At 42.9% G+C, this 15,963-nt stretch overlaps 1 protein-coding gene across 1 annotated transcript in view; it reads left to right on the top strand.

Annotated features, from left to right (window-relative positions):
* The first annotated feature begins 7,208 nt into the window (after nt 1-7,208).
* Nucleotides 7,209-15,963, top strand: part of CHRNA7 (cholinergic receptor nicotinic alpha 7 subunit) — a 38,397-nt gene continuing 29,642 nt past the window's right edge. Inside the window, exons 1-2 of the mRNA XM_071568707.1 lie at nt 7,209-7,599; nt 8,742-8,881. Coding sequence (XP_071424808.1) covers nt 7,545-7,599; nt 8,742-8,881 — 195 coding nt within the window. The 5' untranslated portion in view covers nt 7,209-7,544. The remainder of the gene's footprint in view (nt 7,600-8,741; nt 8,882-15,963) is intronic.

The following is a 15,963-nucleotide window of genomic DNA, read 5'->3' as shown; positions in this document are numbered from 1 at the left end:
AGCCCAAGCAGAGACCGAAGAACCTCATACATTTTATGGTGGCTGTGAAGCTCTTCCTGCTTGTCATTGGCCCTGGAAAGAGTCCTCATGGAGGTGATAGGAGAACAACTGAGGATCTGAGACAAGATTTAAACAATAGGAACAGGAATGGAGTCATCTGTACTACAACAAGATAATCATCTGTGTTTGTATCCGCCAAGGGCAATGGGATATTATGGTATTAAGAACAGAACAATGAGATTTTCACTAAGAAGATATTTTAATCATCATTCAGAAGTAGAAGAATAAATAAATAAAATGCCCAGTGATGCTCATTTGAGAGCATTTTGCTTCATGAACAGTCAGAGAAACAAGGAAAGGCCTGGAGGAACAGCAGCAGAGGGTCTGGCTCTCAGGGTCTTTTTAACCCAAGCTGTGTGTCATGACTGATTGAAAATGATAAACAACCTCAGCTGTTATTTATGCTCTTGCTCACAGAAGCATGTAGTAGTTACCACTGAAATGTCTACACATATTTATATGAGGCATCTACAGTACATCTCAGATTTTGCATCTAAACCAATTTGCAGCCTTGTACATGCAGAACCTGATTTTCACAGGAGTACAAGACACATTTTGAATGCTTGGCTCAGGTGGGTGTGTTAGATTGACCCTGAGATCAGCTCGGTGCTAGTAGTGCCAGGGTCATGGCTTTGATCTCCATACAGGCCATTCACTTTAGAGTTGGACTTGATGATCCTTGTGGGTATCAATCAAACACACAGATACCTTTCTGGGAGTGTGGTTTCAATTATGCAATTAGCCAACAACCCCATAGTCCCAGAGCAGTTTGTACTCATGCTAAGGTTTCTTGTGACAATCTACCACCCAAGTCCCTGTCTGTGAATGAAGTAAAAAAAAAAAAAAAAAATCTGTCATGAGAGATGTTAATGGAGTTGGTGCAAGAGAGAAAGAGAAAGTATAAACAACGAGTAATGCAATGGTCTAGTTCTTGTAAACAGTGGCCAATTTGAACTCCCATTTTGGCACTGAGAGAAAACCATTGCAAAATGGTTCAAACCATGTTCCAAACAATAAGGGGTTTTCTATGTTTTTTTCCTTTGCTCAAGGCAATTAATGAATTATATTAATGGAGTCTGGTTACCCCTTATCTTTGATTCACCTACTACTCAACCTGATTATTTCAAATTGCCAGAAGCTGAAGGACTCTTTGTAAACATGTTCTTGCTGCACTCTAGTTATGTGTAAGCACATCAATATAGTTTTGTTGCATGATAAAATAATTATCAGTATCTCTGTTAGACAGGGATTTATAACAATTCAAGTTAGAGAAAATTGCATATCATTGATTTTTGTCATCTCTTAAGACTACACAGCAAAGCTATGACACAGCAAGTAGTAACAGTCATTCCTAGTTCCCACTTACCCATGTTAACTATCCTTAAACACCAAACTTTCAATTAAACTTTGGCAGTAAGTAAATGCTATTTATACAAAGCTTCCAGCTTGACTGCTTATAAAAGGGTATGTGGGAAGCAATGTGAAATACCAACTGATACTTAATATTTAAATTGCTGCTCATTTACACTTAAGGCAAGTTTCATTGCTGCTCTTTGCAGAGTTTCAAAGTTCAGAGGTCAGTGATTGACTTTAAGAACTTTCATAAATAGCACTATTTTGTAAAGAAAAAAAGAAAACCAACTCACGACGAGGGAATCTTCCTTCTCCCAGGGAATAAGAGTTGGTTTTAAAGGCAGTAACAAGAAGACATTCCAGATATGTTGGCCTAAATGGTAGGCAAATTTTAAGTCAGGTCTTTATTTTTAACATGTCTTTTAACTTATAATTAGTTGTTAGTACAATCAGTGGTCTAAAATTCCTCCTGAAAAACAAATGCTTAAGGAAATACCTGAAAGCTTATCCAAGCTTGAAAAATCCTTCTACCTAATTAAAATCACTGAAAAAACCAGACAGTTCCTTCCTCTTTCTATGTCCCCATTCTCCCTTTTTTCATACTCTCTGTCACAATAAAGAGAAATTTTAGAAAAAAATTGTCCATAATAAATGTATGAACTATTTGTGGTCTTTTATATCTAGTTCAAGAAAAATACACTGAAAGCAGTTTCCATTCACTCAGGACTAACAAAAACCCTTTTGATGTTCCGGGAAAACAGAGAAGTTTTATTTTGAGAGCTAACTATGACTAAAATCAAAGGCAGGTTTATTACTGGAGAAGTCTTTCCTCTTTGCATGTGTCTATTGTGGTTGCTGACACCCAGCTCACTCATAAAATGGTATTTCAGAAATGGGACCATTAGTCAGCCTTTTACTCTGCCAGTTCTTCAGTGCTGAGATGTATCACACCTGGCTGAAGGCTGTATTTTGTGTATGATACTTAAATGTGTGATTACAGGCCATTCACTCCCAGGAGTGCACCGGCCCCACTCTGGGGACCAGCCCAGCTCTGTGGCTGTGCCAGTCCAGGGCTGGGCATAGGGCTGTGTCCCTGCACTGCCAACAGCTGGAGTGCAGCTGTGCCCCCGATGGGTGCTGCTGACACCCAGCACACCCACCTACAGTCCTGGCCTGGCAGCTGCTGGCACGAGCTGGTCTTTGAGACCAGGAACAAGCAGGGAAAAGTCCCACCTTCTTAGTCACAAGCAGTAACATTACAAGTCCAGCTGGAAGAGGGATCCATCCTCCCACACACTTGGCCATTCCACAAGCTCAGGAGCCAGCAGGCACTGCCTGCTGCTCACATTTGCCACGTTTGGGAAGCAGAGCATAGGCTGCTCTACTCGGTGCTGCTCATGCAGAAAAACATGGCCTGCATTCCTGAACAGGCAAAACCACAGCCCACCTTCTCCAGTGCTCCAGACACACAGCACTGGAGTCTGTATTACTGTGTCTATGGGATCCAGAGAAAACTGATCACATCTAATGTTTTGAATTATTTGTAGTGAATTTTCCAATAAAACCTGTATTTAAAACAGTTGTAGTTCCTCCTCTGGGAGGTCCACAGCTCTTCATCAGTGAAACAACCTGGTAGCTGCTTTGAGAGTTCTTTTGGGTCCAGTTAAGGAATCTCATTTTGAAAAATCTTTTGGTTTCTAAAGGAGCCACACCCTCTAAATATGCTGTATTCTGACACCAAAAATTATTCGTTTTTTTCTCATTCTCTAATGCTCCCATTTGCAACACTTTCCATGAAGGACTGTCACCAGCTGGTCAAAGACAGCATTTTTCACTGAGCCACGACTGGCTGCCACTCTACGGTGCCCAGAGCAATGAATTCCTCCTTTCCCATCTCCAGTGACTCACCGTGGCATCTGCCCCTTTGTAGCCTCCCGCTGCTGTCAGTGCACGGTGCCAGAGAAAGGACAGGGGCTCATTTAAAACAGAAGATGATACATGATATTTGTTGCTGCACATGCTTGAAAAACATCAACTTCACCTTCACCAGTGACGAGTTAAAATAAATCATACAAGGACGGGGCTGATTCACTTTAGGAGTGACAGAGGAACTGGGAAGGGATATTAGGGAATGCTGGTTTTATGCAAGGTAAGAAATGGAGTTGCAAATTTGCAATCCATGCACGCCAAGACAAAATGCAGAGACCTAAAAAAATGAAAAATTCTTTCTCCCCATAGCCATATTAAAAATGTATGTATTTGATGAACTGAAGCTCAACCATTAGGATTCTAAAGGCTGAAATTCAGTGTTTTCTAGCACATGAGTGCACCCTGACTCCTTTTCCTTTTAGAAATCTTGTCTGTAGAAATCTGGCTTTGCAAGACTGATTTGTCCTCTCTCTCCTTCCTCAACTATAATCCCAAAATTTAAACACATTTGCTCTCACTTTTTAAACAATATTTTGTCTTTGAAAGGGTTTAAGCTTTGCTTTGTGGTCAACAGCCTTACTGGAATGGTTTTTACAGACAAAATGACCATTTTTTGGTAGAATTCATGTTAGTTATTTAAATTGCAGCAGATGGTAATTTTTTCAGCAAAGAAAAATTTCTACTTTGTTGTTTTAGGACAAGATAAATAAGGTTGATCTTCAGACACTTATAGATGAGGATCTGTTAAAGCTGTAGGCCTAAAATGCAGACTTCCTGTCAACTTTATTTAGCTCCTGTGAACTCCAAATTACGTAGCTATTTAAAATTAACCAGGGTGAAGAAAAGCTGTTTTGTCAACTTTATGTTGTTCACAATCATCCAAAAAGAAGACAAAGTTACTCTGAAATGTGAATTATATGGCAGTGAGAAATGAAAGCCAAGTCCTGGAATTACAAGATGATTCTCAAGGACCTGACAGAGGCTGAAATGAGAGGAATGATAATTCCTTATACAGAAATCAAAGTGTAAACATGCCCCTCTATTTAACTCCTCTGGTTCATCTGCCATGACTGAGTGAGCTTGGACAGTGACAGTGACATCCTTGGGACTAGAACCTGCAGCCCTCGGTACTGCCAGGAGGTCTCCCATCCAAGTACTAACCAGGCCTGACCCTGCTGAGCTCCCGAGATCTGACAGGATCGGGTGTCAGGGAGGCTTTCAACTGCCTATAAGGATGGATTTATTTCTTTGCTTACCAGATAGAGGAACAGCAGACAGAATGCTGGTATTAGCTGCATCCTATCAGCACACACAGTTTCTTCTGCCTGACCTTGATACATGATTTATGATGCCTAATGTTATGTCCTTGAGCACGCTGGTTATTCACAGAGACACACACACTGGCCATCTCTAATTATGTCTGAGGTACATGAGAAACAAACTGGCATTAGAGGTTTGTTTTTATTCTGGCAAACACCCAGCTGTGGGAGGTGTGCTGGGAGACCCACAGAAGTTTCTACAGCCTATAACTGTAAAATGAACTTACATTCCTCACTGTCTCTAAGAGGTTCTCATCTAGAGAGGGGAAATTGCTGCCTCCAAACCACCTGGCTGGATGGCATACAACGGAAAGAAGAACTAAAGCTCAGAGACGAGTGCGTCTTGCCTCTAGTGGGCACTGGAGGCAAAGAAAAGAGCCTCTGCTGGCCACAGACTGTATGGCTTGATCGTAAATTGTGAACACTGGATTCTACAAAGATAACTTGTGTCATAAATGAAGGCTTTTGGAGGACTTCAGTATAGCGTTTGTCAATCTTTCTTTGCTAGTTTCTAGACAAGCAACCCATATAAATATTTGTGAAGTTCCCTTTTATTAGCCAGGACGACTACAGAAAGGAGCTATGATCTCTTCCTGCCATTTGTGTGCATTCACACCAGAATCTCTGAGTAAAAAGGTAAAATTTTAGTAGGAATGCACCTGACTGAACACAGTTTAATCAACGAGCTGGGGTGCTGACTGCTATTAAAAGAAAAGAATTTCTGAAGTGCCTATAAAATTCAATTTGCTAACACCAACAGCAAATGAGTCTGCCAGAACCAAAAATAAATCACATTTTATCAAAGAAATAACTACAAATTATTCTTTCTGTGCTTGTAACTACTGGAATTTGGGGTTTCAGCACCATCTCCTGACGGGTTTTGCCCTCTGAGTCCCATAACAGAGCCCTGAAGACCTTGAGCTGCGCACACCTCTACAGTGTCTTCAGCACTGAGGGAGAGGGGTTGTCAGCAAAGCAACGTGTAGAGCGAAAAAATGAGCCAACAGTAGAGGTCAGCCATGAACTGCAGATTTCTTGCCTGAACAATTCATGCTGTTTACTGTACACCCGAAAATGTCTGGAGCACCTGTGCCAAAACAGCAGTGGGTAACAGGAGTAGGAGGAAAGAAAATTAGTTTCCTTTCCAAAATGAGACAAGGCAAAAATCCAGGTACAAGAGCACAGCCGTGGGAAGGCTGAAGTACAAATGAATAATAACACTTGTTTCTTCTGCAAATAACATGGAGCTCCCCTAGCAACTTGCTCCTATCTGCTATCTGGTCCAAAAAGGTCAAGATCTCATGGAAAAAAATACCCATTACAAAAAAAAATTATCAGCTGTGACTTGGCTTTTGGAGAGTTATCTTTGCCACTTGCTGGTTTCCCCTTGTTTTACCCCTTGGTAAAGTTTATTGGCACGTTGGCTCATTTGAGAAGGGGAATATGTCAGTCCTGCTGTAGGTTACAGCTGAACACATGATGCACCAATGGGCTACTTGGGTTGCCCCCAGTTTTAATCTAGCTTTGTGCTCAACATTTAAAAATACTTAAACAATAGCTACACAAATGAGGTAGGTCAGTGCTTAAACCAAAACAGATAACCTGGATTTTTAAAGCTGAGAATTAGCATGGACTAATAAACTACTGTTTGACAGTTATTTGAAAAACAAGCATTTAGTTACCCCTTACAAATGAGGACACACTTCAATACCATTCATCCTTAAGTGCAGCTGCCGTGGACGTTCATTTAATGCAGCAACTGGATTTGAAGGACAGGCATTTGGACTGAAAGGACCCATGCATGGTCTCAAAAATGTGCTTAGAGTTGCAAATGGGAACCAGACAATCAACAAAATGCCTTGAATTTTCTAGGCCAGCTTTCCAACTGTGATGCATTATACCCACACCACGCAGGAACTCAGGCATCATTTTTTCTATCATGTGCTTGTCAAGCAGTAAACACAATGCCCCATGGCTATGGCTGTTTTCCCCATATCTAGACAAACCATCCAGCACCTGAGCCCCAAGCCCAGCATCTACTGGGGATTTAATAGCCCCATGTGCAACATCATTTTAGCCATCACCCTTCTCCCCTAAATGTGACCTAAGCCAAGGTCCTGGCTGAGACCAGCACTGATGGGACTGGCCCTGCTCTGGGTGCCCACCCCGGCTGCCTTCCCCTCGTCCCCGGCAGAGCTCACCCCGCCCGGGGCACTCTGCTGCCCTGTGGGGTAATAATCCATGCCTTCCGTAGCAGCAGCTGCCCGGTGGCGAAGGAGAATGACCGAGCACTTGTGCCGAAGAGGGCAGGGGAGCTGGAGCGCAGCTCTGTGGCCCTGGGGTCCCTGATGCCCCTTGGCTTTCGGGCCAGCGGGGGCAGGTTGTGCTCCCCTCCCCTCCCAGGCTCCCGCGGCTCGGCCGGGACCCCGCTGCGAGCGCCCGTGCCCGGCGGGGCTCGGGGCGGGGGGCAGCGGGTGCGGCTGCCCGGCAGGGGAGGGGGCCGGCCCCGCTCTCGGCTCTATAACGCCGGGGCCCCCTCGCCCACCGCTCCGCTCCGGCTGCCGCAGCCTGCGAGCCGCCCCGCTCCCTCCCCTCCGGCCGGGGCCGCTCGAGGATTAGGGGCGGGAGGCAGGGAGGGAGCTCCAGCAGGCGGGAGGCAGGCGCGGAGGCGGGTCCTGAGCATCCCCCGAGCATCCCCTCAGCATCCCTGCGCTCCGCTCCGCCCGGGCCGCCGGCGCCGTAGGGCGAGCTCCGCTGCGGGCGCAGGAAGGGACTGAGCTGCCGGCGGTGCCCGCGGCTCCCGGCGGGCCGGATCCGCCGCGGGAGAAGCTGCGGCTGCTGTTGCTGTGTCCGTCCATCCCTCGCGGCGCCGGCGCTCCCGGGATGGGCCTCCCGGAGCTGGCGCTGTGGCTGCTGGCGGCGGCGGGGCTGGTGCGCGGTGAGTGCGGGAGCGCCGGCCCCGGGGCAGCGCCGGGAGCCGCGGCCGGGCGGGCGGACGGCACGGACAGCAGGGGCAGCAGGGACGGCTCGGACAGCAGGGACAGCTGCCCTGGTCCGCCCCAGCACGGCGGGTCTCCGGCCCCGGCCGTCCCCTCCAGCACCGCCGCGGCGGGGCTGGTCCCCGGCCCCGGCCGCGCTGGGGGATTGCCAGAGCTGGGACCTGCCGGGAAGGGACATGGGAGATGGGCAAAGCGAGGGGGATGCGGGAGCGAACTCCGTCAAGGGATTTAAATGTGGCCGCTCCAGGGCAGAGGCTGCGGCTCTTTGTGGGGGGAGTTCAGGACTAGAAAACTGGGAAGAGGGAAGTCAGTCTGGAGTGGGGCAAGGAGGGCTCTTATCCAGAGGATCTGTTCCTAACCTGCCCTAGATTTCATTTCATTCAAAAACTGCCTCTGTCCCTGGTCTACTCTGCTCCATCCATGTGGATCTGCTCCCGCTCCCTCCATAGGAAAACCGGCAAAATAAGATTGGATTTGACGTGCAGAAAGGACAGAAAGGACAGAAATCCCTGAATATTATGATGTATATTAATGTAGCGCTTATCATCTCTGCCAGGAACCCCGTCCCTCGCTCCATTCATAGCCGCATGAACAGAGAACAAAGTGGAGAGTACTTGCCCCAAGGAGCTCTCAGTCTGGAGCAGCCTGGGAGCGGGTTCAGTTTAACCTGTGGCCATTTTTCTCCCATTGTCTCGCTGATGCCCTGTGCTATATCTCTGTTCTGCTGTTCTGCTTTGAGCTGTGCCAGGACAGGTGTCAAGTCACAGGTAGTGTGTTTCCTCTCCATCACTTCTTGTTGCTGGACCAAAGGGTATGTTGAGGAAGCATAATTAGTATTGAAGATTTATCACTCCTGGCCAATCAATAAATGACTAGACAGGCAATCCCCCTTACAGGCTGGGATGAACAGAGTGATACATTTGGGTTTTGTTGTAGTTGTTAATGAACTACACGAAATACAGTGACAATTTTCTGGCAATGCAGCAGGTGTGATAATAGATGTCTGATATTTGATAGCAGTCAAAAATCACATGTCTCAGCTTTTTCCTAATTATTGATCTATTTATTTCTGTGCCCAAAGAGTCCCTGCAAGGAGAGTTCCAAAGGAAGCTTTACAAGGAGCTGCTGAAAAATTACAACCCTCTGGAGCGACCAGTTGCAAATGATTCCCAGCCACTCACAGTCTATTTCACCCTCAGCCTCATGCAGATCATGGATGTGGTAAGTGTGTAACCTTCTAGGAAAGTGTTTCTTTCAAAGGGTGGCTTTTTCCTTCCTAGAGTAGAGATTTGTCACAGCAAGGGAAGATATAAGATATTAAAAAGCACAAATAATTTAAGACGCATTGCCAAATTTTGATTGCCTTTTTAAAGAACTAAACTGAAAAGTAAAGTTTACCTCTTTCTTAGATCTCTTGTCAGAGATTCCCAACCTTCTTAGTAATACAAAAATACTTCAAGGGAAGCTCAAAATGCATACTTAGTTTTTTGAATCCTCAACTGTACTTAGACTCAGCAAGCAGTGTAGACTGGGAGGGATATGCAAAACCAAAGCTCTTGATTTCGGGTGGTGACTTAAATGCTTCTTATTTTTGAAGATGGAGAGGGGAGGAAATCCTGAGCAAAATTCAAATTATATTGTTTCTTGTAGTATTTGGATAAGATTGCTACATTTTATGTGCTTAAATAGCTGCTCTATTTGCAACCACAGTTGCTTGGTACCTCAATACATATTTCTGTGCTGTGCTTGTAAATGCACTGTAGGATCTGTTGGGTTCAAATAGGAGTAATTTAAGCATTACTCTGTCACAGCAGCACAGAGATGAAACTCAACATATGAGTGGGTTTACAGTACTTGTTTTTAGTGAATTCAACTAGCTGTGATTAACTAATGAAGTTAAATACTTAAAACTGTAGTTAGCCTCAAAATGCCATTATCTTTCTCTTAGATGTTTAAAGTTCAAGGCACAAGAAAATTAAAAAAAAAAAGACAGGATTAATCATGACAAATGCCTTACTATCTGCTCCCTTGCATGCTACCAGTTGCTAAAATCCAGACCCTGTTTATTTAGTATCTGTTAGTCAGCAGACACAGAGAACTCTGCATGTTTAAGTGCTCATAGTTTCTATTCACATTTTTGAAAGTTTTAAAAAACACCCTTCCCAGCCATGGACTTTGTTTACAGGACCTTCTTCTGTAGCTCCCTGTAGGGAAGTGACCCCTCCTGCAGTATGTGCCTTCCCACAGCTGCTGCAGGAACTTTTGCTTTGGTGTTGGGCAGCACAGTTGCCTTCAAAGGATTTTTGTACTGCTGAAGTTTCCCCCCCAGCTTTCACAATCTGCAATTCTGGTGTCATTCTGTGCAGACAGATTAAGTCTGACTGCTAAGCTAATGTGTTTTTGAATATTAACTACCCCAGGAAAGATTTCTTGTATGGCCAAACCCTCCTGGTGATGACACAGCTTACAGAAGCCTTCTTTAGGTCATCAGAAATGTTTCTGGAGCAGAATAGGCTGAATGCCAACAAGGTGTTTTTTCTATATAAATTCCATCTGCACTATCCATTTGCTTATCTGTCAGTTCGTAGTGGGTCTCTCTCTTCCCCACATGTATGAACAGTTGGCTGTTGCAGACACAAATGACCAAAGGCCAGCAGGCAGTCAACATTGCAGTGTTAATTTCTTTTGGAGTTGTCAAATTTAATTAAAACCCATGTAAAACAAAGGGAAAATACCCAAAGATCACCAGCCAATCTGGATGTAGTCAGTGACTGCCTTGGCTAATATGATTCAAAATGTACCTTTCAAAAAGCCCTTCATAACCAGTAAGAAACCACAGTTTTTGTACTGGCCATTTAGTTACAGCTCATTCTGCTTGCCATAAAACTCACTGTATTTCTTTCTCAGAGGTCTGGGATTGACAGGCAAAGAAAGAAACCAACCATGAAGTAAATTAAGCCTCACACTATAAAACAAATGAGTTTTCTTCATTGTCAACATGAAGCAAATGCTGTGGGAATGACAGCTACTTGCAATAACAATTACTGGTTTAACAAGCTAGAAACAAAACATGTCACCATCACACTTTCCTGTAGTTTATATATTCCCTTTAATGGCTTCTCAGCTGATAGCAGCTGAGTCTAATTGGGAGTTAGACCTATCCAGAGCTGATCCATCAAATCCCTGCCAGAGCCAGCCTGGATCCTGGCTGCTGCTATTCCTTACTTGGAGTCTCTTCCAGTCCACTCTGGGTTTGGTGACAGGGAAGGGAAGACAGTATATGAAATCTTTTCTAAATACAGTGGATGTTTCCTGTCTTACATTTTTAGTTTAACACCTCCTTTTAAAGCCAGACCTTATTTCTATCCCCTGCTGGCAGATATGTCTTTACTGGTATTGCACATTAATATGCCTGGTAGTGTCAGGACTACATGATGAGTGATCTGTAAGTGCCAATTGCCCCAACTTAGTGTAGTTCACTGGAAAACAGAGTTAATGGATTGTCTGATGAGACTGCAAGCTGGCATGGTAAATTATACAAAGTGTTTCTAAATGGGGAGGAAGGACAGTGGCAGCATGAGAAAAATGCAGTTTGAGGACAGAAGAGTGAAGATGAGAGCTCAGAAACTAAGGCAATGCTTAGAGGGGGAGTGGGAATGCATGGTAGGCCTGAGATACACAAAGGAATTTTGAAGAAAGGTGGAATTTAGGTGGAAGAGGATGGATGGCAAAAATGAAAATAAAGAAATTTGAAAGGGTGGACTTAAAAAAAGCTTCTGTGCCAAGTTAACAAGAACTTTCCAAAGAGAGATCCGAAGTGTCTTTCAGTTTGCTTTTTTTTCCTATATTCCTGTCCTGGTCTCAGCTGGGATAGATGTAATTTTCTTAGTAGCTGGTACAGTGCTGTATTTTGGATTTCAGAATGAGAATAATGTTGATAACACACTGATATTTTTGTTGGTGCTAAGCAGTTTACAAGAAGTCAAGGACTTTTCAGCTTCTCACAGCACCCTGCCAGCTGGGAGGGGACACAGCTGGGACAGATGTCCCCAGCTGACCCAAGGGATATTCCAGACTATTTGGGATCATCCTGAGTGTATAACTAGAGAGAAAGCTGGCTGGGGGGCTGCTGCTTGGGAACTGGCTGGGCACTGATCAGTGGGTGGTGAATTATTGCATCATGCATCACTTGTTTTGTGTAATCTAATTCTTTTATCATTATTCTTTTTCTGTCCTATTAAACTGTCTTTATCTAACCCATGAATTTTACAGCAATCAGCTGTGTGGTGTTTAGCTACCTGCCAGGTTAAACCATGACAATCCCTTAACAGAAAAATCAAGTCCTCTTAAACCTTTGCAAACAATCTTGCAAATTAATCATCCTGAAGTGAAAAAAAAAAGTGTAGGCAGCCAACTGGCCAAAAGTGCTCTTTAAGGATATTTGTGTTCTTATAATATCATAAAATGGATTAAGAAGTTTTTTCACTTTTTATAGTTATTTGTTTCAGTTTTCTTGAAATGAGAAATGCCAAGCAATTTGATGAAATAAATGAAAAATAACATACTTCCTCTCTGATTTGCTGAAATCTCGTTTCAAGACTCCTTGTAGGAATGAAATGTATATTGCACTAATAACCTGACAAGAAACATCTCTCTGGATCGCAACCAGAATGTTTGGAAGTATCTGATTTAAGAAGACTAAATAAAATTGAAGAATAAGCACAGAAGGAAAATGTGAGGAGACCAATACTAAGGTGTACCTTAGTGGAAGGGGAGAGAGAGGATTAATGTGTGTTCAAAGCTGCTCAAGGTCACAGCCTCAGTGCAATGTCAACAAAAATAAGGAATAAGATGTAGAGAAGCTATTAATTTTTCTTTACATCATGGAAACTTCTCAGCCTGCCTCTGCCTGTCTGGTATTTCAGAGCTGGCATGGAGTATCCACCTAATTTATGCTTTGGAAAAACTTGCAGAAACAGATTCTTGAAATACACTGATATAACTTCCACTCTGGAAAAAAATTACAGCCACCACATTTTTAAACACTATATGGAGGTGAATATCTCCTAACATTCTTATTTGCTCTTGTAACATCCATCCCAGTTACAGCATCGGAGCAGAATATTCGGCCCTTGCCTACTGGGTTAGAGGGAGTGCTGGGAATAGGCACAGCAGGGCTGTTCCTGCTCTGCTGCATCTCCTACAGGACAGAAAAGGGCATGGAAAAACAAATATAGGGATGAGGAGGGTACAAATTTTGTGCATACCCTGAAGTTTCTATAACAGCATCTACTGTAAGTTAAGACAATTAAGAAAAATGTATCTGAGGGCATTCCCTCCCCAGAAGTCAGAAGATGAAACCTTAGAAATTGGTGTAAAATGGTCACACATTTACACTGCAAATCACTGCTTAGAGACATAAACAGGGAGACCTGGAACACATTGAGGTGCACAGTGATATTCCAAACCCCATTTTTACTGCTAAATGAGTAGGGAAAACATCTACAATCTTATTTCAGTTTGCAAAGGGCCTGCAGAGATCACTCCCCACTCAGGGGGTTACTCAGGGCTGTGTCCAGTCAAGTAGTGGCCACCTCCCCAGCGAGAGTCTCCACAGCCTCCCTGGCCAACCTGTTTCAGTATTCACTGCCATCATGGGAGATTTGGTTTCCCAACATCTAAGCATAACTTCCCATCTTCCAGCTTGGGGACAGCACTAAAAAACACTTCTGGAAAAATGAGACACCTTTCCTTCTTCAGTAAAATTGGGTACAGGACAAAAAGATTTCTTGACCATTTGCAACACTTTAATAGTGCTTTTCTGAGTAACATTCTTAGCAGAAAGCTGGAGAATAAGATCTTGGTAAACCTACACAGCAGAACTCAGAGTAGTGCTTCACCGTCAAAATGCAAGATTTAGTTATGTTTGAAATTCCCCAGGAAACTACACTCACTATTTTACTCTTATTTAATCTGGAAGATAGAATAACTAATGTTGTTAATTAATTTGCAGATGACATAAGTTTGGGAGGCTTTCAGAGAATACAGGTGGCAAAACTAGAATTTCACACTGTCTTGTAAAAGTAGAGTTAAAAGTCTGGTTTGACCCAATTTTTGCATGTTTTTTTTCACAGCCTAATTTATGTGAAATTTAGAGTATTATGGTTTAAGAAATGTTTGTATGCACTGGAAATAATCCATCCGCTGGAGGCTTTGGTTTTATTGAAGGAGTTTAATTTGGTGCCTGAGTGTTTTCTGAACTGGAACCAAAGGCAGGTCAGTACTGCCTCTGTATGAGGGGAGATATTTGTATTATTTTTATAACTCCATCAACTGTAATTACAGTTACAGTCCAGACTCTCCCTGTACTAGATGATGTGTAAACACAGCTGAAAAGATCATCTCTGTTCCAAAACATTTACAAACTAACTATAGTTTGATAGACTAGTTTGTGGGTTTTTTTTAACATCAGAGTCATTCATGTCATAACTGTTGACAATTATGAGGAAGTGTTAACCAAAACTTTAGCATAAAAATGCTCAAGTTAAGACTAGAAGAATTATTGCACTGGCTTTTTGATATTAATTTTCATTAATAAATCTCTTAGATTTTTCTAAGGAGTTTTAGCAACTTTACTCTGCAACTGTGAAATGTGACTGGTTTCTGAGGCTTCCTGATTTGAATCTAGAATTGTTTCCAGCATTCTGTGTGGCACTTTAGGCACCATTTTGGGGGTGTCCTAAGTTGATCTTGATAGTCTGCCACTGAAACTCCCTTGGGTGATCTCCCTGATTCCTGAGCTCGCTCCTGCCCCTTGGATTGTGCCAGTGCCTCTCTGACAGAGCAGTTACCTGCACCCATTCCTGGAGGCTTCATTTTTCTATATGGCCTGAACTTCCTTTGGATTTAGACAGGGTTAAACTGCTCACAAAATACCTGTGGTAGTTCTTCACTTAAAATTTTATATATTTAGCAAAAACCCAGGCGAGTTTTATCTCTGAGTCAAGTTCCAAAAATGGAGAGTGCTGGGTTAGTACTGTGTTACCTTGTGACCTTCAGCAAGACTTATGGTGACAAACATTTTGGTGGGTGTGACTGTGACCATTTTGGTCTACTCTGATCATAATTCACTTTTACCAGCTGAAGAATCAACATTTAATAATTTACTTAAGAAAGTTGAATTTAGCTACTGATCTACATGAATATTCAAGTTTCTTCCTTATGTTGCATAACACCACTTAGTCAGGAATCTTTGATGGTTCCTCCAGACATTTGCTAGCTAATTGAATCATTTACTACACAACAGTTTTCACTTATTTTCCAGTTTCTCCTGTTTCTCTGGTTTTTTAATTTCTAGTTAGGAGCAAGAAAAGTGCTGAATAGTTGTTTGTATGTAGTGAGCAGCAGCAGAACCTCAGGAGAAATCCTGTTCCTTTAGGCTGTTCCACTCACTTGTGCAGACCAAAGGAAAAATGAAAGCACACAAACTTTTCTACCTTTATCTGAAGTTTGTCAAGGTTTGCTTATCCTACATTGCCCTTGGTTACTTGTATGACTTAGTTTTATATATTCAAGGGCTTTTGTCCTTGTTTCCTTTTACACAGTGAAATGATACAGCTGATTTCAATAACACACACAATGCTCACCAAAGCCTCTGCATAAGGATTTGCAGCTCAGTATTTGCCATCCAATGCCCCAGACCCACTGGGCAAGACAGTAATGTGGAAAATCTTGAAAATTTGAAAAGAAAATGATGCTGTTGTTCAAAGAAGCACAACAGCTTCTGTAAAGAAATAGACTATAAAACAAACAACTCCCACACCAAAAAAAGGAAGAAAAAACAAAAAAGAAATTTAATTCTGGAAAAACAAATAAAACAACCAAATGAAGAGGCTCATTGAGAAATGGTGCTAACAAAGTTCCTAAGCTGTTTATCAAAATTCAGCAGCCTCTTTGCAAACAATGGCTGTGGCAGAAGCGCATCAAATCTGCATTATTCTTTTAATTTTAGTATTCATTTGTGTACATTAGCAAACCTCTCTCCAAGCTTTACTTTCTTCTCAATGTACTGCTCTATTTTTATTCCCACCATGCTAAAGGGAGAACCTGTTTGCACTTTCCTCTTGCAGCCACTTCCATTCTACCATAATTTATTCCTGAGGGTGTAGAAAACTGGAAAGGTGCTCGGATGTGCTTTCTGATATTTTTAGGTGGTTCAATATAGTGAAAGTTACTGGATTATAACAGAAAACAGAGCATTATACTTTCCCATGGAATATGAAGAACAGATCTTTTCAAACAAC

This window comes from Pithys albifrons, chromosome 13 (assembly GCF_047495875.1).
Source record: "Pithys albifrons albifrons isolate INPA30051 chromosome 13, PitAlb_v1, whole genome shotgun sequence".
NCBI lineage: Eukaryota > Metazoa > Chordata > Aves > Passeriformes > Thamnophilidae > Pithys > Pithys albifrons.
The sequence above is the reverse complement of the archived record's forward strand: the minus strand, read 5'-3'. Positions and strand labels throughout refer to the sequence as shown.